Source organism: Microtus oregoni, unplaced genomic scaffold (genome assembly GCF_018167655.1).
Source record: "Microtus oregoni isolate MIOR12 unplaced genomic scaffold, Mior012 000060F_ref0000265, whole genome shotgun sequence".
NCBI lineage: Eukaryota > Metazoa > Chordata > Mammalia > Rodentia > Cricetidae > Microtus > Microtus oregoni.
Window position 1 is genome coordinate 8,004,486 of NW_024543870.1, and position 25,239 is coordinate 8,029,724.

General features: G+C 38.5%; 1 protein-coding gene across 4 annotated transcripts in view; it reads right to left on the reverse strand.

The window, feature by feature from the left end:
* The window catches only part of Nckap1 (NCK associated protein 1), a 75,009-nt gene that overhangs the window by 45,477 nt on the left and 4,293 nt on the right, over window positions 1–25,239 (reverse strand). Inside the window, exons 2-7 of one of the 4 annotated variants that reach the window (XM_041639870.1) lie at window positions 18,438–18,455; window positions 17,371–17,481; window positions 2,793–2,879; window positions 2,448–2,504; window positions 1,592–1,734; window positions 1,420–1,510 (exon numbers count right to left, since the gene is read on the reverse strand). In XM_041639870.1, coding sequence (XP_041495804.1) covers window positions 1,420–1,510; window positions 1,592–1,734; window positions 2,448–2,504; window positions 2,793–2,879; window positions 17,371–17,481; window positions 18,438–18,455 — 507 coding nt within the window. Of the gene's footprint in view, window positions 1–1,419; window positions 1,511–1,591; window positions 1,735–2,447; window positions 2,505–2,792; window positions 2,886–17,370; window positions 17,482–18,437; window positions 18,456–25,239 lie in introns of all 4 variants that reach the window. The other 3 variants (XM_041639869.1, XM_041639872.1, XM_041639871.1) reach the window with 3 other exon arrangements.

Here is a 25,239-nt window from a genome sequence, read left to right on the forward strand (position 1 = left end):
CAAGGGTTTTACTTGGTCATCTTCCCCAGTCTTCAGTCTCTGCCTATAAATGATGAGGTTGGATGAGGCACCTCCTAAAGTTTTCTGGAAGCATGTAGGTCTGCAACAGACCCTGCTTGCAGGGTAGTTACCACAACAAGATTTCTTCCCACCAAATTCACTTCATTAAGAAAAATCTTTCACCGGGTGGTGGTGGCACACACCTTTAAAACCAGAACTTGCGAGGCAGAGACAGGCAGATCTCAGTGAGTTTGAGACCAGCCTGATTTACAAAGTGATGTCCAGGACAGGATTGTTACCGTCTCGAAAACCAAAAAAAAAAAAAAAAAAAAAACAACAAACATCTTTCAAAGACATTTCATACACTTTCCACAAAATCCCTGCAATCTTTTTTTTATCAAGAGACTAAGACACAATACAGCTAAAATTGAGTCAACACTGTAGCTCTAAAGTCTTTGGATGAAATATTATATAGTAAACTCTTTTTTTAAATGATTTATTCCATGTGACTGAAATGTATGTCTGTGCATCACATGTGTGCAGTGCCTGCAAAAGCCTTATCCTCTGGGACTGGAGTTACAGGTGGTTGTGAGCTGCCATGTGAATGCTGGGAATCAAACCTGGGTCCTCTGGAAGAGTCATCAATTCTCTTAACTGCAGAGTCATCTCTAAATTCTTTATAAAACTAAACTAATATTCTTTCAAGAACAAGCACACTGCCAAGGATGCTAGACTGAAGAAATCCCCGATAGCTACCTCAAGTCTAGCAAATCCCCATTCTACCCTATCACATGCTCATGAAGGTGACACTGTTTGCAAAGCTGCCCTTGCACCTCCAGGCCTCACTGCAAACCCAGGGAACCCTCAGTTCTCCTGCAGCACGCTGCTCCTGAACTGTTTCTAATGGCGTCCCTTCTGGTCTCCACCGCCTGCAGTCTGGAAGTCCCAATGAACCAGGACCATGGTCATGTCCATGTCTGACAGCAGTCTGACCTCTCAGGACACTCAAGAGTCAACCTTCCAGCCAGACAAATCTAATGCAATATTATGTATCTAAACTTTTTCTGATGAAGTGACCGCTTCGATTTTTATAACATCCATATGAGGCGACTGCTACTTTAAGATATTTTTAGTCAAAAGAAAAGTTCAAGACCATAAAGGTAGTTCAGTGACGTACAGGATTTCAGAGTGTGCTGGCCGACCTGAGAGACCGCACTGCGCTCTTTACTACACTCAATTTAACTTTTACATGAATCACTGCATGCATCTAAATCAATTACCTAACTTACAACTAAAAAAGTTATTCATAGCCATCATAATTTATACCCCCGAAGTAAGTTATTTAAGTTATTTCTTTAATTTCCCAAGCTTAAGCAATTCCTTACATGTACGGTTACACATCTAAAACATGGTTCTTACCTTGCTATGGGGGACAAATTCTTCCATCATCTTCTTTAAAGGGTTTTCATAGTCCACAATCATCTGACCAAGGCGTGGGTATTCTCGGTCACTTAGAACACACATCAAATGCAAGTGAGTGATAAGTCATCAGATCAAGAGCTTTACAAGAATCTGTGTGACGTCTGTCTACCTTGCTCCATGGGTCATTTCATGTGCATAGTTGTAGAGTCCAATGATGGCCTTCCTTTCTTCAATCCGGGACAGCAATATCATTAATGTTGTATAGGTTACAGTCAAATCTAAGTAGTTTTTTGTTAAATCAAAGTTCACAGTCTAGAAAAAAAAAAAAGTTTAATTCCTACCTGTAAAACTGAAGCACACAAAAATCTACATACCATTTCTATAGCTTTGTTCCCATTTCTAGATTTCTAGCGTCTCTCTCTAAACATGTAAGATCTGGGTCTATGGCAGCAATGTCCTGTCTGTGACGCGATTTCATGGAAGAAAGAAAAGGACTTTGGCTACTGTATTCAAGCTGGGATGATGAAAAAGGACAGAACCAGAAGGGAGGGGAGGGAGGGGAGGAGAGGAGAGGAAGACAGGGGAAGGGAGGGAGGGAAGGAGGGAGGGAGGGAGACTGGTACCAATTTCATAAAGCAAAAATAAGTATTGAATTTTTGATATTTTTACTATTAAGTTAACGGACACATTTCTTACCTCAACTTTCTGTACCTACAAAATGTCATCCAAAGGAAAATTCTATCAATAATGACTGCAGAAAAATACTGTTCAATTTTTTATAGTTGGGTGTATTAAGATAATATGCTAAATTTAACAGCTATTTTACAAATGAATTAAGACTTATATTCAATAACATACAAAAATGTATGATAAAAGTTTCCTTTTAAAAAGTTATTCAGCAAGCCAAATAAATAATGCTATAATTTGTATACTCCTATAAAATGTTTCTTTAAAGAAAAATAATTGGTTCCCTGAGTTCTTTGGAAACAGAGAGAATTAGAAATTTTCCGCAAAAGGATACTCACAATATCAAAGAAGACTTGGCAAACGTCAATAGTGTTCAGCAACTCACAGACATGGTCCTGAAAGGGAAAGCATAAACTAAACTCTACCGGTACGACTTCTGGAGGAAGTGCTGAGGGTGAAAGCCAGAGTTCCCGCATGCTTAGCAAGAATTCCTTCTACCACTGAGCCACACCTTCAGCCCAAGAAAGTAACTTTTAAATTCAGAAAACACAAATGTATAAAGTATACTTTACACTTTGGTTCTGGAAGAATTCTATTTTTATTACAAAAGTGACAATGCAATTTATACTGTTAACAAATATTCATTTTTGTAATCTTTTAAGTTTACTTATTAAAATACATACCTTAAATTCCATAACATCTACAAATGTAAAGTAATATAACGCCAGATTTTTCAGAATCTCTGATTTTTCTTTCTGTAGTTGTGCAAGCTGTTGCTGTAAAAACAAAATTAGAGTTTATTTTAGGAAAGAGCCGAAGTATCGAGTTTCACTGCACACTATCTTTCTCATGGCTGCGATATGGAAGCACAAGCTTGCAGACTTCTAATCACTTGAGAGGGCAAGCGCTAATGCAGTCAGCAGCTGACAGCGGGAGGCCACAAAACAGGCCAAGGCGGATTAGTACCAGACTGCACTACAACAGAAAACTGGAGATGTTAGGAGAAAATACGTCAGATGAACGCTTTAAAAAAATTAAAACAAATGATTATGTCCACTAGAAATGGGAGAAAAGATGTAAAACATTACAGCTTACACTACAAAAACCAATATGCTAGATAAATTTGGAACTTACCAAAAAGAACATCCAGGCAAAGCCACGTTACGCATGCAAAATAAAATGTAGATACAAACATAAAATACAGTAACGGTTCCCTGATCAGACCCACAGAACACAATAATATTTTAAACAAAAGCAAAAATCACAAGAACAAAAATTAAATGAAAAAAAAAAAAGCAAGACTATAGAGTTCAGACATGAGAGAAGGAAATGTAAAGTATTACAATCAGCTGAATTACTGAGCTAACAAGTACCACCTTTCCCTAGTAAATCAACTACTGCCATCATCTCTGGGAGACCAGTCCTTTTTGATGCCTTATTTAACAGTGTGCCCAGGCAGCCATCCAGAGCCTGGATATTTTGTGTGTTGTCTAACGATTATCACTTAGAGTCTCATTAGAAAGGCGGAATCTCTGCCCCTCCTCAGGCCTGCTGAGTAAGAATCTGCCTTTTAAACAACATAGCTCGAGTGATCTAAATACCTGAGAAATGTCTGAGAAGCACCGAGGACATGAGAAAACTACAAGACAGCATTTAAAAATGTCCAACATGGAACCAAAAGTCCACACCATGTCCAGGTCCTTATAAGGTCATGTATACTTACATGGGAGCACTAGGAGACATCCCCACACATAACTATATCGAGCCATTATGGTAAGTCAGAAAGTTTACAAAACTAAGCCTAACATCATTAAAAGTGTCTTCCAGAAAAGCTGATTGAAAACAGCAAGCAGTCTGGCAAAACACCCTAAATACCTCTGTGTAAGGACATTTAAAGAAGGAATTATGTCTGGGAAACATGAGTAACTCAAACTTCTTTCTCCCCAAAAATATGAAAAAAGTTATACACCTGCAGTGATGTGTGTGTCCTCCCTCTATGAGAAGAGTTAACTATTTTGTATAATATATACGTTTCAAAACAATTCCCTGTCTCAGTTCTATAAATTTAGTTCCAATGTGCAATAGAGAAAAGGCTCAAAAAACAAGATATGAAAAGCCAGGTGTGATGTATATACCTTTAATCCCAGCACTCAGAGGCAGAGACTGGTGGATCTCTGTGAAAATCAGGCCAGCCTGGTCTATATAGCGAGTTCCAGGACAGTGAGAGCTATGTAAAGAAACCCTGTCTCAAAAGAACAAAAACCAAACAAACAAAAAGATATGAAGAGCATAATATGGCTGCTCTGGGACTTTTTAATCCCAATTTATTTTAATTCCTCTAAGGCAAATATTAACAGTGCCTTCCTTTCCACCTCAACATCCTAATCTGCAGTTAATGACACATCATGCTCTTATAAACCTTAATGATCTTTTACACAAACCTTCATTTCATGTATCAATAAAGTAATATATATTTATAGTTTTTTTTATAAAATTAGTATGACTAATTTTTATAAAATTACATGTACTACCTATAAGACCCAAAACAAATTTAGCAAAGTTAATCATCTACTTAAAAACAGCCAAGATGAGAAATCCCATTCTTCTCAAATGTGTTCTATTTTCACCTACCATTTCCCTTTTCAATAATAGAAGCCCCTTAGTCTAAATTTCTCCTTTAATTTTCCCAAAACAAGTATTACTAGGTTCTGTATCAGCTACAGTGACTACACGGGAAGTTCCAAGTGAGGGAGTTTTTAATGCTCTCTACAGCCTGTCCCTTTACTTTTCCAGACTCAATCTCCCCTACATCCATCCACAGACTACACAGTAAACAAATTTTGCTATTTTCTAGGCATAGTTCATGATTTCTGTTTCCCTATAGAGCTATCAAAATCTCACATTTATATCCAAATCCCACTATCCTAAACCACTCATCTTAAATGCGAACACCATTTTCCAGAAACCATCCTTGACTGAACATCTTCCCTCAGCACAAAACCTTCCTCCTGAGGGCAGGCACTGCTTTCTAGCTTGTCACTGTAATCCCAGCAATAGAGACAGCCAGCGCTCAAGACTTATGGCTTTAGTTTGCAAAAACAGCTCTACATATCAGGAAGTATTCAATCCAAATGTCTTAAATGAAGGATCATAATGACAGACTACGTATTTGGGAAGAAATGCTTTTTAGACAGTCCATCTCCAATATTACAAACAAAAAAGGGTAAGTGGCTTACTTAACAGCTCAAAGTCTAACACCTTCATTACCACGTGGAAACTAATCGATAGACTTAACCAAAGCAATTGTATAAATTGGCACGTGACAATACTGGATAGTGGCTAACACCTACACACTGTGTATTAAATGTTAGGAGAATAATAAAGGAGGTTCCAGACCATTACTCCAAACAAGCAAACACTAACTACTGTATCATTAATCCCAACACTACTCAGTATGCAGACTAAACCTAAACAAGGATTTGGTGAGTACGCACTGGGCGTCCAGCACTCATTTAGTATTTTATTTTATTTTTTTTAAAGATTTATTTATTTATTATGCATACAACATTCTGCCTCCATGTATGCCCACATGCCAGAGGAGGGCTCCTGATCTCATTATAGATGGTTGTGAGCCACCATCTGGTTGCTGGGAATTGAACTCATGACCTCTGGAAGAGCAGCCAGTGCTCTTAACCTCTGAGCCATCTCTCCAGCCCTCATCTAGTATTTTAAAGCATTATATGATTCTACCTACTGGTCACAATTAAGTTCCCTATTTTAGTGAAAATAAACTTCATAAAACCATGAATGAAAGATGTCAAACAATATAATTCTCAGGCTTCAACTACAAGGGAAAAAACAGAAAGAAATACATTTTTGTTTTCAAAGTGAATGATAAACCTAAAAACAATTAATGCCAGGTTCAAAGTTGGAGATGATTTAAAACATGCACGTACAATAATTACTGGTGTTGTTATATAGCAGAACATTACAGAGGTTCTACTTGAAAATCATGTATTCAACAACTGAAAAGCCTATTCATGTGATACATGAAAATACTTTAGCAAAGCATTTGTATAATGCTTTCATTATGTTTTCTGGTCCAGTGCCATTGTCCTTAATATTAAAATAGGTAAGCAAAATCTGAAATAGAGCATACATGAGACATGGAAATTGCATTTTTACACTGAATATCTTGTTGGTTAATCTCAGTTGAATTAAGATAGCATTTTTCAGACAGACAAATGTAAACTGAAATTTAGCACTTGCTACTTTTTGTTACTTTCTAAGAAAGGCATTAGTAAATTCCTGAAGGAACCAACACTTAGCAGGACTAACTCACTAATCTTTAACACAAGAATACGGCTAGAGGTGTTGAGTATAGTTATCACCTTCATTACTGAAGTTGCTGTATATAAACATATTTTTCTTGGTCCAGCTCATTGCTCTCAAAGGAAAAACGCTGGGCTGTACAGTGACACACATCTGTGATCCCAGCAATCAGAAGCTAAGGCAGGATTCAGAGTTCCAGCCCAGCCTCATCTTGTTTCAAAACTATGCCAAAAACAAAACACAAAACCAGAAAAGCAAGAAGCCTAGTTTCAGGAAAACTGTTCAGTGTCTTGGTAAGAGTCCACACTATAATTTAAGTAAGAATGGGCTCATATGCCTTTCTGAACTGCCCTAGCTCCCACTTCCTAACTGGTCTCCGGACCTGTGATCCTCAGGCGTCTCCACAGGGCTCAGCAGAGTGTGCACCTGAAGGCACAGCACACACACACCTCTTGAGAAGAAACAGTTCTAATGGAGGTCACGCAATACGCTACACAGTGGGAGGGCAGTGAGAGCTCTGTGATCCTTAAAACTTTATGTCCGTCTAATGTTATTTCAAAATAAAGTTGTTTTTTTTTTTTTTTTGGTTTTTCGAGACAGGGTTTCTCTGTGGTTTTGGAGCCTGTCCTGGAACTAGCTCTTGTAGACCAGGCTGGTCTCGAACTCACAGAGATCCGCCTGCCTCTGCCTCCCGAGTGCTGGGATTAAAGGCGTGCGCCACCACCGCCCGGCTCAAAATAAAGTTTTAAATTTCCGTAATCTCCTGGCATGCTTAAAATAAAATATAATCTCACAGGCACCTGACGTTTTCTTTCTCAGTAGCCCCTATGTGCAGTAGCCGGCACACTGGCCCTGGGGCATGCCACCACCTCAGAGCTTGTGCCTCTGCTCAGTCACGTCTGGACGTCCTTTGCTCCCTTCTCAGCGAAGGCCACACTGCTGAGGGCTACTGGTCTAACATAAGCTTCCTTCCTACTAGTCGCTAACTCAGTGGCTCCCAAATGGCCCTTTCACAGGGATCGCATGTCAGATATCCTGTGTATAAAATATTCACATTACAATTCATAACAGTAACAAAGTCACAGTTGTGAAGGAGCAACAAAAATAATTATTGTTGGGGGTCACCACAACGTGAGGAACTGTATTAAAGGGCCACAGTGCTAGGAGGGGTGGGAACCACTGCTCAAAACCCTTCCTTGCTTCCTATTTCTTTCTCACACTGTAGTGGCATTTCATTTGTATTTTAATAAATAAAACCTGCCTGAGGATCAGAAAAGTAAAACAGCCGCCCTGGTCAGCCTTACAGACCAGGCAACAATGACACACACCTTTAATCCCAGTAGCCATACTAGCTGGTCATAGAAATCAGGCAGCAGTGGTGCAGGCCCTTAATCCCAGAACTAGAGAATGATTACAGGGCAGGAGGAGACGGCTCTCAGACCCAGTCTCATTCTGAGATCCCTGGAGGCAGGATGGCCATTTTGGACTGAGGTGGAGGTGAGAGACGGTGGCTCGCAGTTTTGCTCTTCTGACCTTCAGGTTGAAGCCCGATGTCTGTCTCTGGGTTTGTATTAACCGTACTTCACCCACTCATCTCAAGAAGAAAGTGCACACTATCCACTTTGTCGTCTACCACATCCATCTGAACGAAGCTCTGCAGGAACGGGGGCGGGGCTGTTTTCTCAGAGCTCCAGCATCTACAGCCTGAGTGCAGAGTGCACTATAAACAGGTGATTCTCAAGATTCCCAAAGGAAAAACATAAAGAAGGCCTTAACTTAAACTTTTCTGCTTACTAAATGAACTCAAAACCTGGTATATGTTCATTACCCAGGTGAGTGTATCTTAACATATACAGATATACAGTGACTGAATTGCTTTATTAAATCCCAAAACTGGGCAAACTATTTGATCATGTCATTCCAGAACAGATAACTATAAAAGAAAGAAGTAACTAAAAAAAATGTTATGTGCATACCAATAAATAAATCTTTTAAAGTTACCTGAAAATTCAAAATAAAACAAAGGTTTTGTTCCTTTTTTTTTTTTAAAGATCATAGGATCCTACTAAAAGTTCTCCATATATAATTGATTTGGACAGACTGGCTGACCAGCAAGCTCTGATAGTCTCCCTGTCTCTGAGGCCACCCCCCTCCCCCAGCACTGGGGTTACAGACACGCACTACCATGGCCAGCTTTTACACATGTGGTTGAGATCCAAACTTGAGCCACTGAGCCATCTCCCCTGTTCCTGCCCCTTAGGCACTGTATTTTTAAGGTTTTTATTTCTCTCCCTTCAATAATCATGTTTCCAAGGAAAAGTAGCACCCTTTAATGCATAGTGTGTTTAAAATTACATATATTCCTGTAGAACTAAGAAAACTCAACTAGCTAAGCTATGAAGCAGAAAGCCCCGTGAATAAACTTCGGTGATTAGAGAATATCACTTCTTATTTCCAAAGATTATACATTTGTATAATTTTAGTATATTTATACTTATTAAGCCACCAACCCTATTTAGCTTAGTAGATCTCCATCATTCCAAAAATGTTCCCTGTGCTCACTGGCAATTAATCTAGGTTTGACTCTCAGCCCAGTGCAAATAATAATTGTTTCCTGTCTCAATAAACCTCCCCTTTTCTAAACACTTCCTGTAGCACAGACTCAAACAGTGTGCACAGCTTGGTTCATTGACTCCCTCATTTAGTATAATGTCCTTAATGTTTAGTTGTAGCATAACTGTGTATCAGTAGTGTTCTTTGAGCCTCCAGAAATTCAGTTAGGAATAGGGAGTGTTAATCATGTTTTGTTTATTCATTAGTCAGTTAGTTGATGGGGATCTGATCTGTTGCCAGTTTGGAATTATGAATAATCAGTGCTACTACAACATATCTTATAAAGACATTTTTTATTTTGTTAGAGAAAATTTGGATTTTCTTCAGTTAGACCTGCTTTCTTTCCTAGTTTTCAGTTGAGACAGATAGGCAATTGAATGAAATTTGTTTGCTAAATAAATCATTCCTTCTTTGTGAACAAATACTGCAATGAAGCATGAGACACTGTGGGAGACGCTGAGGAAAAGTCTGAAGACAGACTACTAAATGAACTATGAAGGACAGTGAGGGATTCACTAGACGTGTTTGGTGCCGAAGGTAAACACACAGTTGAGAAGCCAGTTCTACAACTATTTCTAGGGAGAAATTCAAAGATGGTGGGAAGCTATACTTCCCACATTTGCTTCAAGCCACTCACCAACTGGTAACAACAGGAAAGGGTAAGGTCTTGTGCTGTGCACACAGGAAGAAAGGCCACAGCTGAGTGCTGTGGGGACAGGGAGCCTGATGGAGGAAGGTCATGAATTATCTGGGTACATACTAACGGGGCAGAATGGTAGTTTCCTTAATTGGAAGCCAAAAACAAAATTATAAAATTTATCTTTTAAGTTATCGTGGCTTCTTTTAAGACATCTATCATTCTTGGGAAGCTTGGAGATGTTAGATGACATTAGAGAGAGAGAGAATATACCTCCACCAAATCTCTGAGCTCAGAGGCTCCCTTGACTAGTCAACTCATCATCATAGCCTAGTCCCTTTCTTGTCCATCTTAAGTTTAAACGGCCCATCACTGCAACTATCCCTGGTCCTTCTCTCCCTCTTACAAGTGCCTGATGAAGCCTACAGTAAGAGAAAGCAGATACACACACTGACTTGATCACAACCTAACTCCATCATCAACAGGAGCTGAGCCAGGACACTACTTCAGTTTCTCCTATCAAGTCAGCCTCTCTGTCTTCAATGGTTAACACACTTTCTCAAGTCTCTTAAAATCCCAACAATGCTCTCTTTGATTCTTAGCTTAGTCCTAACTCTAACCTGAGTTCCAGATTAAAACGTACAATTTTTTTTAACTGTCTCATTTTATTAAGAAAACGTCCCCATTTTAACTAAAGAGGTAGTTCAAAGTATGTCTAACATACAACGGATATAGAACAGCCATTCATGGCTGAAATCAAATGTTCTGAGTTGTTTGTTTAGTACAGTATAGAAATGGCGACACTAGTCGCCTTTCACATATCCCTAAAGCAGAACCACACCCGCTTTACCTCACAGTCACTTCAGCTTGGCGCTTGTAAAACGTACAATTTGTTGCAGTGTCTCTACTCAGTTCTTTGTGGGCCTCTCAACCTAACACATTACCTGCTGTACACGACCCTCCACTGTGCCCATCTTTCTTTGGTTTCCTCTCCCCAGTAAATACCGATATTTGTTTAAAACCATCAGGTCAGTTTGGATGCTCACCTTACTAGACCTGGACGGAGGTGGGTGGTCCTTGGACTTCCCACAGGTCAGGGAACCCTGATTGCTCTTTGGGCTGACAAGGGAGGGGGAATTGATTGGGGGAGGGGGAGGGAAATGGGAAGTGGTGGTGGGGAAGAGACATAAATAAATAAATTAAAAAAAATAAAAATAAAAAAAACCCCATCAGGTCTTCTTTCTTGTTGTTATTTAAAATAATATTATTGCCTGTGTTATTTCTCACTAAACTGAAATTCTTTTAGTTTTTAGAATTAAAGTTCAATTTAATTAAAACCAACATTCTATCAAGCTCCCATCAGGAAATACATGCACTCATACTGAAGTACACCGCCAAAGTTTATAATACTGTATATCATGACGATTCCTTCTAAACCCAAGTTTACTTGTGATCTATATCTCCTAAACATCAGAGTTGTATCTCCCGGACATCAGAGATTCAAAAATGAGGGAATGGTTTGGTGCATAAAGACAGATATGTGAGATGCCAGAGAGAAATACTGGTGTGGTTTACTCCCCCTGTTGAAGAATGAAAGGAATAGCAAGTAGGGAGATTAGAAAACATGAAAATCAATGTTTGGCTTATGACAGACAGTACCTGTCTCAACAGACAACTTATACCTGAATGAGGTAAGTTCATGAGGCTGTGTAGAGCTAAAGACAAGCCCCAAATAACCAGCCTGCAGTTTTATAAAAGTGAACAGAGACTATAAAGATTCTAGTTTAAACAAGCAAGTTCCATGATAATGGCTCAGGGCAGGGAACACAATAGAAAGGAAAAAAGAATACTTTTCAATACTAGAAACAAAGTCTGCTGCCTAACATGGAGCTGCTCAAAGGATAGCAGACATTCAAACCACAGAAAGCAGCGTGCTAGTTCATCAAAGCCACAGACGCAATGGGAGGGGTCACTTGGAAACCTACTGGCTCTAGGGAAAACTAGGAATCAAGGAGGTAAGGTAACAATAGCTACTGTTCTAAAATCACCTCCCAGAGTGCACTGAATGCTTTAAGGCATATTCAACTCCTTCAGATGGGAATTATTTTCATTTTAGACAGAAGAAAAATGGCGCCTCTAGATACCAGATGTTTCCTGAATATCTTAGCTGGTCCATAACCTCGGTTCCGATTCCAAAGTTCACCCTAACCACTACACCATCCTCACAGCGGAAACCACGGCAAACCAAGAAAAGCCCTTTGACTCTTGATACCTGTCTAATAAAAAAAAAAATGTTTTCTATCATAAAAAGAAAAGAAAAGCCCTTAAGGGCTGCCTAGGAAGGAATTTAAGTGTTTTATCATTTCCTTCAACCTCCTTCACACAGTGGGCATATCAAAGGCAGTCCTGCATCTACCAAAACCACTACCACACCAACAGACTTTGGTTTTTAAAGCTGGGGATCTTATTATTTTACAAGGTTATTTTCAGGAACCCTACCTACAACATCATTAATGAGAGTTAATTTGCTTTTTAAAAAGCACTGGGATTTTTTAGCTTAAAAACATTTTGGGTCCTCATAGTTCTAAGGCAGTATTTAATACAAGTGAATGTTGGTGCTAAATAGGCTTGTTCTTCATCAAATATTTGATATTCGCTATTATCAAGCACCAGGGATTAAAAAAAAGTGTTTAAAAATGTGAGTTTAAAGAGAAAATAATTTTTCTGTTGCATAGCCTCTTGTAATATTGTGCTTCCCTAAGAAGTAATATCTATAACTTAAAATATTTTTCTTTGGTTGAAAATATGATTTTAAGCCGGCGGTGGTGACACGTCTTTAATCCCAACTCTTGGGACACAAAGGCAGGCGGGATGTCTGAGTTTGAGGCCATCCCAGTCTATAAAGCAAGTTTCAGGATAGCCAGGGATATACAGAGAAACCTTATCTCGAAAAACCAAAAATGAAAAGAAAATATGAAAATTTGGACAGTTTGAAATTAAATGAAATATACCAAAATGTACAGCCCAGCACAAATAAAGACAAAATAAATGGCTACTATAATTACAAAACCAGTTTGTTATGATGAAATGGAATTTCATCAGCTTACTTTGAAGTATATGAGGCATATGCTTTCAAAGTATTTTGAAAACTGTCTGGGGGCTGGAGAGATGGCTCAGTGGTTAAGAGCACTGACTATTCTTCCAGAGGTCCTGAGTTCAATTCCCAGCAACCACATGGTGGTTCACAACCATCTGTAATGAGATCTGGCGCCCTCCTCTGGCGTGCGGGCATATATGGAGGCAGAATGTTGCACATATAATAAATAAATAAATCTTTAAAAAAAAAAAAAAAAAGAGAGAAAACTGTCTGTTTTCTGGTCCAGAATCCCTGTGTCACCTTTGTTACCCTCTACACACCAACAATGTCCTTGTTCTTAGACCCTAAGATAAATTCTATACATATCTGGCAGTGACTAATATTTTCCAATTATACTGGGAAATAAAATATTATATACAAACGCATAAAGAAAATTTTTGTAGTAACAGAATTTTTTCCATTCTTTTGTTTGTTTGCATTTTGAAACATGGTTTCATGTTGCCCAGGCTGGCTTAGAATTTGTAACTGTGAATGTCCTTGGCCTCCTAATCTTCCTGCATCTACCCTCTAAGAACTGGCATTACAGGGTAGTAATTTTCTTATTTAAAAAAAAAAAAAGCTAGAAGAAAAAAATTATGTTAAAAGTATTTGAAAAAATAGCAAGAATTTAAATATGCACACGTGGATATTTAAAATTTTCCTATGAACAGTAGTATTGTCCTAAATGGGTTTCCACTGTATTCCTCACACTGGATCAGAATAGATTTCAGACATCTTCACAGCTGAACTTTCAGGATAATGGAAATTAATAGTTCAATAAGTTGGACAGTCTGAAATTAAATGAAATCTACCAAAATACACAGCCTAGTACGTACAAAGACAAAATAAGTGGCTACTGTAATTATAAGACCAGTAGGTTATAACAAAACTTCATTTCATCAATTTAATCAGAAGCATATGAGGCATTTAGTTCGGTATTATATATAGCTGGGGAATGGAGGCACCCCTCATTCTTTGGTACAGTTTTTTCTCCCTAAATCCAGAACTGAATACACAGTAACTGTGCACAAAGAGCCCTGAATAAGAACAAGATGGAAATGGCGAGAATGCACTACCTAACACCCCACTGCCAACAGCAGCGCTCTCTCTGACAGACCCCTCAAGGCTGTGCTCATGGCTTCCACCAGAGTTAAAAGGCTTAGAGAGAAGAGGAGGCCAGTTACTAAAGAAGAGACCAAAACCAGAAACAGTCTCAGCTGCAATGTTGTAAGAGTACCCTTTTTCGTAAAGAATCTATTTTAGAAACTTCAAAAAACTTTTGTTTAATTTTCATGAAAACAATCTCTGTTCTTGAGTTCCTTTCCTCAAATGGAGGACAGTGCTACCTGAAAGCAGGAATCAAGCACAGTGCCAGCTGTGGGCACACACGAGCATGTTCTGTGGCACAAGATGACAGGGAAGAGCAGACGGAAATCTGCCACTTCCCATGAATCCCAGACACTGCCATTCAAATCTTTAAACTTGCATCAACTAGTTTTTGTTTGGAGACAGAGAGTTTCACTATATAGCTCTAGCTGGCCTGAAAATCATTTTGTAGAACAGGCTGGCCTCAAACTCAAGAGATCGCCTCCCTCTGTCTCGAGTGCTGCAATAAGATGTGTAACCTTCATTAACCAACAACTTCGTATTGCCTAATCTAAACTGGCCAGGAGTCTATCACCACTATTTAGCAGACCCAGACTAAAACTGATACAAAAACCTCTCAAAGAGTCAACACAGGCCTTTAATTCCAGCACTTTAATCCCAGGCAGAGGCAGGCAGATCTCTGTGAGTTCAAGGCCAGCCTGGTCTGCAAGAGCTAGTTCTAGGACAGGCTCCAAAGCTACAGAGAAACCGTTTTGAAAAAAAACAAAAAAAAAAAAAAGGAAAGAGTCAATACATAATACACTGTGAACAAACAAAAGACAAGTAGCACAGAGTATCATATACGGAATAATTGTCAAAGCATATGACAAACAAGCTCTGCAGAGTGAACTGTACATATAATCCTAGCAGTTAACATCATGTTATCAATTTTATAGGTTCAACACAGAAAAAATGCATATCACAGCAGTTTACTCATAAAATATGAGCATTAAAAGTAAACTAAGTATATATATGCTTACACACAAAAAATGTTCACAATACTCTATTATTCATGGTCAAGAAAAGGAAAACAATACAAACATCTATTAGTTTATGAATCCATAAAATATTTTACATTCACAGCAGGATAATTTTCACAATAATAAGAGGTGAAGTGTGAAATCTGCTAGCATCTGGATAAACCTGGAAAGCACTGTACTAAATGGCAGAAGCCAGTCACAAAATACTCAGTGTCATGATTATCTTTACATAAGAGTTCTAGAATAGGCACAGACACTGAATAAATACATCAGTGCTTGCCTAGAACCGGGAGGCTGGCAGGGAATCAGGGATCCCGAATGCTCAGGAAGCAGAGTCTCTTCTGGGTGAAAGTGACAGGGTTGTTGAATACATTAAAAACATAAACAGTTTATTTCGTGTGGACCAACAATAGGGTACCTGTGACTCAGAATGACTCTGGGAAGACACTAAAAACCTTAATCCTCACACTTCAGAGATAAATTGTACAGCATGTGAAATATATCAATAGTGTTTATCAAATTTTATGCTTTTAATACTGAAAAAGGAAGAAATACTATTGAAGGACAAAGATCAGCAGAGTAGTATTATTACAAGTGTCTGCCAAGCATATTGAGAACAGTAAAAACTATTAAATGGCTATTAAGAAAATGTTTATTATTATTAAACAGTTAATATGTACCTAATCAGGTCCTAATAAGATCTCATATTCAGTAAATGTGCCATATAAAATTACCATGCTACATTAAGACATTTTCACGTCAGATACTTTATAGAAACAAGCAGGCATAAACAGAATTAAGTGACAGATTTCCACTAAAACTCTGTCATTTCGGATGAGTTCATAATGTCTCAAATGAGAGCAAATTACTGTTCACACCTAACACTTGGCCTTTCCACAGAGACTGTGAAAAAGTCTCAATGCAGTCCTGGGGGCCTGGAACTCCCTATGTAGACCAATCTGGCTGCCTGTCTCTGCCCAAAACAGTGCACTACCACACCTGGTAGATTATGCAACTATTTTACTTTGCAATGCAAACAAATACAAGTTTTCTATTTACTTTGTTTTAATTTTTGTTTGTATGGAAATTATTCAGTGAAATACCATCATGCTGGCTTCTTTTTTTAATTAATCATATTAAATAACTGTCTTTTAAAAAGTGTGTGCTTTGAAAATAATTTTTCTTATCAGGATCTCTTTGTGATTCCTTTACATAATCAATCAGTGGTACACACCTTTAATCTTAGCACTCAGGAGGCAGAGGCAGGAGGATCTCTGTGAGTTCGAGGCCAGTCTGGTCTACAAGAGCTAGTTCCAGGACAGGATACAAAGCTACAAAGAAACTCTGTCTCGAAAAACCAAAAATAAATAAATAAATAAAACCCTAATACATAAATACATACAATCTTTTATAAAATTAAGATTTTTACCAACCCAAACTTCTACAAAAACAGACTTTAAAAAAAGTATTTAAAAAGCACAAGCAACCTAAACCAAGACTTTTTTTTTTAGAGTACCTGACTTACTTTTATTAATTCTGACTAACATTTCTCTCTACATTAAAATGTTTTAAGCATTAGAAACAAGAGAAATATAAACCTACGATACATATCATTTGAGGATAAAAACGTGACAATCTACCTTTTAAATAGATTCTCAAGACCGGGGCACTCATAAAGAGAAATTGCTAGACTAAATTTTTATAAAGCAAAAAAGAAAGAAAGGATTGCAGTATGGGAACATCAAGGAAAAATAAAAGCAAAATGATGACTTGTAAAAAGATTCCAAGTCAATAAAACTTTTATAAGTATGTTACAGTAAAACAAAATTCTGAAATTGGTTATTTCTATGATTACTCTAAAAAACTGCCCCAAATAAACACAGTAGAAAGATTAAATATGACCAAACTTTATGCAAAAAAACTTTCACACAGGAACTAATATGGGAATAAAGACCTTATACCATATCCTCACTAACTTCCAGAAATGCTTTTGGAAGCCAAGAAAATGCCAGGGAAGCAAATACAACTTAAAAGCAAAATCAGCTGTTTATGAAAGCAGTAAGTGCTCTGTGAAGCCACTGCCAACCTCCAAAGAAAATTACGTTAATGATATAAGGATAACAAGATGCCCCAAGTAACCACACACACATTTGGAGCACTGTTTATCCTCTATGCATTAACTTCAAAAAAAAAAAATAGTGTAAGAAATTACAATTTCACTTTCCCGCATAACATGTAGCTAGAAGTTTTCTAATTTCAGAGATATGAATACTGTCTTTAAAAGCATTTAAGCAAGGTCTAAAATCTGTGCATCAAATGCTGCACACAGCGTTAGGTTAATGGGAGAAACAACACCCCACTGAACACTGCTCTTCTCACACACGGGTGGCGCCAAGGAGAAAATCGGGACGACTTACATTGTTGTTGCGCGTCTCGACAGCAGGAAATTTTCTGACTATGAACTTCACAGCAGACTCCAGGTTTTTGTCAATAAGGTAGGAAGGTTTAGCCTTGGGGTCTCCACACGCCTAAAGAGACAACAGCAATGAGAAAAGTGAAATCTACCTTCCTAAAATCAAGAAGAATAGCACATCTGAAATCAGAAATTAGGAAGATTTATTGTTTTGGTGAGCAGGTGATAAAATGAACAGGCAAAGTGCAGGGATTGTCACAGCTGAAATATGCGATGGGAGACAGTACAGAGATGTTCTTCTACTGAAAAAAACGCATGGAAAGTTTTAAAGCAGTTAGCGCAGAACAGCAGTGAAGGAAAAAGCTCAAACCTAAAAAAAGGAAAAGAAATGAAAAACCTTTTTGGTTTGAGGTAGGATTGTTTTCATCTGGCGCTAATAAGGTATTACAAAATTAAATATTAAGTAAAATGTTTCTGAGTGTTATAAAATGAAGACTTATGTTTGAAAATGTCTTTTCCAAATGGTTTCCTCATTCACTGTCAACATTTTAATACACAAGAGCCCTAGTTCAAAAGAACTGGAAGCTGCTCACACTGAAGCTGGCCTACACTCCTAATGTGTACTGCCTGCTCCTCTGGACGTCTGCGTCACAACACTGTGTCCCCTCACACCAGCAGCCCCTGTCCCTGCCCGTCCTCTCTCACAAACACGGAATGCTGGGACTGTCCCCATCCGGTCACCTCACAGTGCAGCCTCCTCTGCACCACACAGTGCTACTGGGAAGGCTAACAGCAGAACCAACAGAACAGTACGTGACAGCTAACTGCTTGGATGAGATGCTTTTTCTTGGGGAAAAATATTAAAAATTGTATCATTCTTGCTTTTTATTCCATTTTTAAAGCACATGCTTTCCCAGTGATGTCTGCCATGTGTGAGGGGGTACAGTACTGTAACCTGACCTTCTGGTTTACTATGGCTATGTTGTGGATTACAGAAAGAGAAGTTATGAAACATGAGACTGATCTGAAAGCGGGCAAGCGGGCAGAGGGAAGGTGAAAAGCTTTGCAAACCTTCCAAACTTGTCCTTGCTGGGGAAGCATTGTAATAAAAAGAGAGAAAATTACGTGTAAACAATGATTGTCAAACTATGACATACTTTTCAGTAGAAAACTTATGCACTGCGGACTACGAATAACAATACAAAATGAGAACTGTATGGTGCTACAACTGATAAGGTACTTAAGTAGCAAGTTCTATCACACAATAGATTTATATAGTTTACACTAGTCATATAGATTAAATACTACTGTGTAAGTGTATAACCATGTCAGTATTTTGGTGATCTTTCTAAACCAACTTAAATAATACTAAAAAGAAGGAAAAATAAAGACTACATGCAGCTATAAAAATAGGAGCAAAAGCCATTAGTGAAATTTTACATACCTTAAAAAGAAACGGTAGCCAAGAATAAAAATAAATTGTTACAAGATGAACTTTGTACTTCAGCTCAAATTGAAACTATTTTTAAAATATCACCTAGCTTTCAAGTCAAAGTATAAAATAAAGAAAGCCAATAAAAACATCCCTATTTTTATAAATGGAAATAGGAATGTAGTACCAATTCTCAGCATAATTAGATCAAACAATTTTTTAAATTTAGAACTTAACCTTTAATGGGAATGACAAGGCTACTATGCAAATCAATTTCTACATAATATTAGCATAAACTTATTTTTCCTCAGACTATGATTTCTTTGAAATAGTTTTGATAGACTGGTCTTCTAATTTGTCCTCTTTCTTCAAGATACCATATATAACATGAATTCGACTCACATAACCAAGACTCATACAACTAAGAAACTGCCCTTTAGAAACAGCTACAGATTAGCATTTCCTTATATAAAGCATGCCTAAGAGTAGAGAGTCCTAAAGTAATTCAATATGTTGACTTTTCATGATATGTATCTTTTATATTCTAGTTATTTAAGTCTACATATTACTTTAACAGTATTAGCAGCTATCAATAAAAACAATACCCATTTCTGAAGATCGTAAAAGATATCTGTATATAAGCAGCTCTTCTTAAATTGAAAACAAAATAAAAAAGGAATTTCAGTTCAGTGGACAGCTAAAATCATACATAACTTCTTTTAGAAGCGGACGGCCTCTTTGTGTGTGTGTGTGTGCTCGGTGGGCATGTGTAAGCGCGCGCACCCCTGAGAGGTGACCCCAACTCTGCTAGGCAGTTAGGCTGCGATCCCTACCGCTTGCTAGCTCTGGGGCTTCACATTTGTAACACTTCCCAGTCTCAGTTCGTCTTCAGTAAGCAGGCGAAGGTAAGTACTTACCTCACAGTGTCATTAGGGTTTCAAGAGCTTAGTAACCCACGTAAACCTTTAACAAAGTGACCGGCACAGAAGTGCTCAGAAATGTACAGCGTTATCAGGACTGGTTATAAATAAGGAACGTGACAGTCACCCAAGGCGGTCTCCTGCGGAGACTGGTCATCAGTACAGTCTCTGTCACAGTATCGAGAACCAGCACATTCCTGTAACCTCCTTAACTTGAGGCCCTCTCTCAGCCGCACTATTCCTCACTTACCCTAGGGTCGAACATACTGTATTTGTTCTGCTTACGGGAAGAATATAGCTTTATGTTTTACTTGGGGTTTCTGGTGCTGAGGACTGAACTCATGAACGCAAAAATGCCTAGAATATATTCTACCACAATATCCAAGAACATGAGTTTTAAAATAGGACGCCCATGTTCAAGTCCGGGCTAGGTGACTTAACAGCTGTAAAATCAAGAGTTAATGATTTTATCCTTCATCTCTTGGTGTCTTCTACTAAACTGGAGACAATAATTACAACCTGTCCTAAAAAGCTCTATACTCACTACAGAGGTTGGCATGTTTGTGGGTAGGAAGAACTTACAGGTGTACTTCACACACAATGAACGCTTAAGAAAAAGAAAACCTGATACAAATAGAAGGACCTCACGAAAGTTCCAGTCTACTTTTTCTAAAACCAACTTACTTAACATTTTTACCTAATGAAAAAATATTTATATAGGAAATACTCAGGAAAAAAGAGAAAAGTACAAAACACTAAACAATGATCTGATTAAATTACTCAGGTAAGATACACATTACTAAGGAGCTATCACTGTAGCTCAGTCACAGCGTTCACATAACACTACCACAGCAGAAAAATTCTAACTGACCAGAAATCCGTCTCTAAAGATTAATTTTCCCACTACTGTTTTTTGAAAGTATCTCATGCTATCAAAATAATAATTAATTCTTCACTTTTGATTAGTCATCCTAGAAAGTAGAAATTTTTATAAAATTACTAACATCACTACACTTAGCTACTAAAGCCATATATACTAACACACCCAGAAAGGCTCATAACCAAGACTGAATCTAAACATGTTAACCACATGAGCTGAGAAATGCCTCATCAGGTCACAACTCTGCTGTGAGATCCTAGCAACCAAGTAAAAGCCCGGTGAAGCAGAATGCCTGTAATCCCAGCACTGGGAAAGGGTAGAGACAGGCAGATCCTTGAGGCTTGATGGCTAGCCAGATTAGCCTGCATGCCCCCTTGGTGGGCTGGCTATGTAACTCACGCTGAGCACACCCCCACCTCCTCCCCCAGTAGGGATGCTCAGTACAAAAAGAAAGAAAAGAAGGAAAAGGGGGAGGGAGGGAAGGAGGGAGGGGGAGAGGACCTGTCCTCTGGCCCAAGTGGCCCACAGCCCAATGATTTAATTAAGAATATTATTACTGGGGCTGGAGAGAAGGCTCAGAGGTTAAGAGCATTGCCTGCTCTTCCAAAGGTCCTGAGTTCAATTCCCAGCAACCACATGGTGGCTCACAACCATCTGTAATAGGGTTTGGTGCCCTCTTCTGGCCTGTAGGCATACACACAGACAGAATATTGTATACATAATAAATAAATAAATATTTTTTAAAAAAGAATATTATTACTACCTATCTTATAGGTGGACATAAGATTAAAATATACACAGGGTAGGAAAAATGCTCATCTCAATGCATAGAACATAAGTATTTTAATATTGTTCTAAATCACATCTCACTTTAAAAGTAAAACTTTCAATTTTACATTCATATTGCTATTCAACATCTGTAAGTTAATTTTCTCATAAAACAAAAAATCTAATGTTATCACCAGAAATAGATTTCCAGAACACATATAAGTCACAAAACAAATGGCTTTGACTAAAAACACCAAGACAAACTCTGAGTTTTTTCTGCTAGCCTACCATTGAAATCCTTTTAGTCCTGTCCTCAAGTGTTTACAGCTAAGACTACACAGCTCAATCTTACATGCTTAAAGCTACGTTTCTCCAACAACCTGCTAAGATGCAAAAAGTCAAATATAATGCCCTCGCAAAACCCCACTATCTATTCATAAAAGATTATTAACAGAACAGTCAAAAGTAAGAAAGCAGAAGCACCATTTCCTGGACAGTTCTTGTATTCAAAGGTACTGTGCTTTAGACATACCTGAACAGAGGAGATTCAGGGAAACAAAGTGACCTAATCAAGGGTTTAGTCACTACAAACCTCTAAATTAAATTCTCAATACCAGAAGGTGTATCTCTAGATGGATGTCCAGGTGATACATGAAAATATACTACATTCTTATCATAACTCAGCTGCTCAAAACTGATTTGATAAGTCTTTTTTTTTTAACTACAGCACAATCTTGATTTGCAGAATTAGTGGTTACTATTCCAATCTTTTTTCTCCTGCACCTCCTATATTTTGGTCAGCATATCTACTTTAGACTAGTACTTTCCCTGAGTTTGAGTAGGGAAAAATAGAAATACTTTACTAGTAGTTTAGACTAAGAGGCTGAGAGAAAAGTGTGTCAAAATTATTAAAAATGCTTTCAAATTCATGTAATTTTATTAATAATTCTAACTTGTAATTAAAGTTAGTAATTGCAGATCTAAAGATAAAGAAATTATAATTTCTGTTCTCCAGGCATAAATCTTGGGAAAATCATGATCTAAGAGTTTCAAACCATTACATCCTTCAGAATCATTTACTAAAATATTTTCTAGTTCCCGGCAGTCACGAGCACTTGCTGCTCCTGCAGAGGACCCTGGGCTCAGTCCCAGCACACCTGCAGTGGTTCACAATCATCCACAGCTCCAATTCCAGGGGATTCCAAGCCCTCTTCTGCCTTCCTCAGGCACGTGGTACATGTATTTACTTGTGAGCAAACACTTGTACATATCAAAACAAACAATTCTAAATAAAATTATTCTGATGACTCGCATTAAAAGTTTCTAACAGCTATTCAATTCACAAGATAACTATGTCACCACATTTCTTACATGTCTGAGTTCCAACACACAGACTACCTCAGTTTATGAAACAAAGATTTTTTTTTTAAAGTTTTGTACACTGAGATACTTGTGCTCAATACTAAGTAGATCTTTAAAGAAACACTGCAGAACACATGCCTGCAGTTACTCTGTATGAACACTAGTAAGATGTCAACTCTACTGTCAAGTAGTGAAAGGGTACTTAAGGAATGATTCTAACAGTGCAACAGAGCTGGGTTTAATGGGAAGGGGTGTGAATTATGAAGTGTCTGCTCTGCTCCAAGACCCAGAAACAGAAGGACAGCAGACAACACGTATTCTGTTTATTCCTTTTTTAAAGCTTAAGGGAGGGGGGGAGGAAAGGAAGAGAGAAAGAGTTGATTGCAGGTGTCTGTAGAAGCCAAAGGAGAATGGTGGATCCCCTGAAGTTGTAGTCACAGTATCTGTGAGCCAGATATGGGAACTAGGAACCAAACTCAGGTCCTCTGAAGAACAGTAAGAACCCTTCATCAGTGAGGCGTCTCTCTCCAAGCCCAGGCATCCCTTTTTACCAGGCACTGTACTAATACTTGACATAAATAAGCCAACGTAAGTCTCAAAATCTGAGGTTAAAAGCAGCACTGCAGCATGAGGGAGAACTGGACTGTCTACTTCAGATCCTGAGACTGGAAGTCAGCAGTGCTGAGGACAGGAGACAGTGCAGAAGTAGGGCCTAGCCAGTCTTCACAAGGCAGAATGCAGGGCGGCAAGCAGCAGGCCTCGAGGGCAGGCACATACAGTGAAGACACTGATGTTTAAAGAGAGCCATGCCACCGTCCAAAACTGTAGTTAGAAGCTAGCTGACCAACCAAATCCTGAATGCTGGCTGTGGGGAGAGAGCGGGGCAGCAGCTGACTGCACCGCTGTTTTCTCCTAGCTTCTCAGGGCCACCACTACTTCCTGACTCGTTAGAACCATGCCAAGACCCAGACATTCTCAACTTTTCCCAAGACAATTCTAATGTGTGATGAAAAAGGACAATTCAACTGTAGGTTAAGAATCACTGATCTCACTTAATAAATTATAGCCAAGAATGATAAATAATTTGTTCAAGGTTAAAACAAATTAATATTAAAGCTTTACCTCGAATGTGACTCTCAACTTACAATGTCTCATTTTGGAAAAAGAAAATCTGTCTACGGCCATACCACCCTGAACGCACCCGATCTCGTCTAATCTCGGAAGCTAAGCAGGGTCGGGCCTGGTTAGTACTTGGATGGGAAAAAGAAAATCTAAGCGAAGTATAGTCTGCTTGCCTATTTTTTTTAAAAGTAAGTTTGCTAGATGGCTCAGCTGCTAAAGACTCTTGCTCTCATGCCTGACGACCACAGTTAATCCCCAACACACAGGTGACAAAAGAACAACCTCCCAAAGTTGTCCTCTGACCTCAGCACTGGGGCATACACACACACACGCACACACATTAAAAAAAAATTAAGTATTAGCTAGCACGAGTATTTTATTTTTTATTTTTTTTATATTATTTATTAGGTATACAATATTCTGTCTGTATGCCTGAAGACCAGAAGAGGGCGCCAGACCTCCTTACAGATGGTTGTGAGCCACCATGTGGTTGCCGGGAATTGAACTCAGGACGTTTGGAAGAGCAGGCAATGCTCTTAACCACTGAGCCATCTCTCCAGCCCTAGCACGAGTATTTTATAACTTACTTTGTATCTTTATCTAGTCTACTGAACAGAAGTTGTGGAATTTAATCTATATTAATTCTTGTCTGTGCACCGTGGGCACGCCTGGTGCCGCCGAAGGCCAGAAAAGGGTTCAGATCCCTGGAACTGACAATAAGGACAGTGGGGAGCTGCCATGTGGGTGCTGGGAATCAAACCCAGATCCTCTGGAAGAGCAACCAGCGCTCTTAAGTGCTGAGCCATCTCTCCAGCTCAGAAAATTTATTTATTTATTTATTTATTTATTTATTTATTTTGTGTGCATGGGTGGGGGTGCAGAGACATGTGGAAGGAGGCACGCTCACGTATGCCATGCGTTAATGCCGTCCTTGCGCCCTGCGGCTCTGAAGTCATTCTCCAGTCACTGTGCCTGGCAGAAGGGCTCTCACCTACTGAGTCATCTCACTGCTCCTGAAATCTCCACAGTAGGTTCTTCAGAAATCTAGTTGCGGACAGACCCAATTCAATTTTTTAAACATCTAAAAGGAATATACAATTATAGTAAGATGCCAATACCCTTATAGAAATGACAAGTAGAGGAATATTTTTTTCTTTTTACTACAGATTACTTGTGATGAAATTTATATGAAAGGGTCGTTTTCATGTTAGCAGTGTATCAGTGAGTATCAATGGAGATTTCCGTTTGGCTTTATAATGTATTAAAAGGAGAGAAAATTTTAAGCTAGCAATTTCAAATTTTAACTCAAATGTATTTGATAAAATATATTTTGTATCAACTTTGCATGCTAAATTTATTTTCTGCTGCAGCCAGCGCAGGCTGGATAGC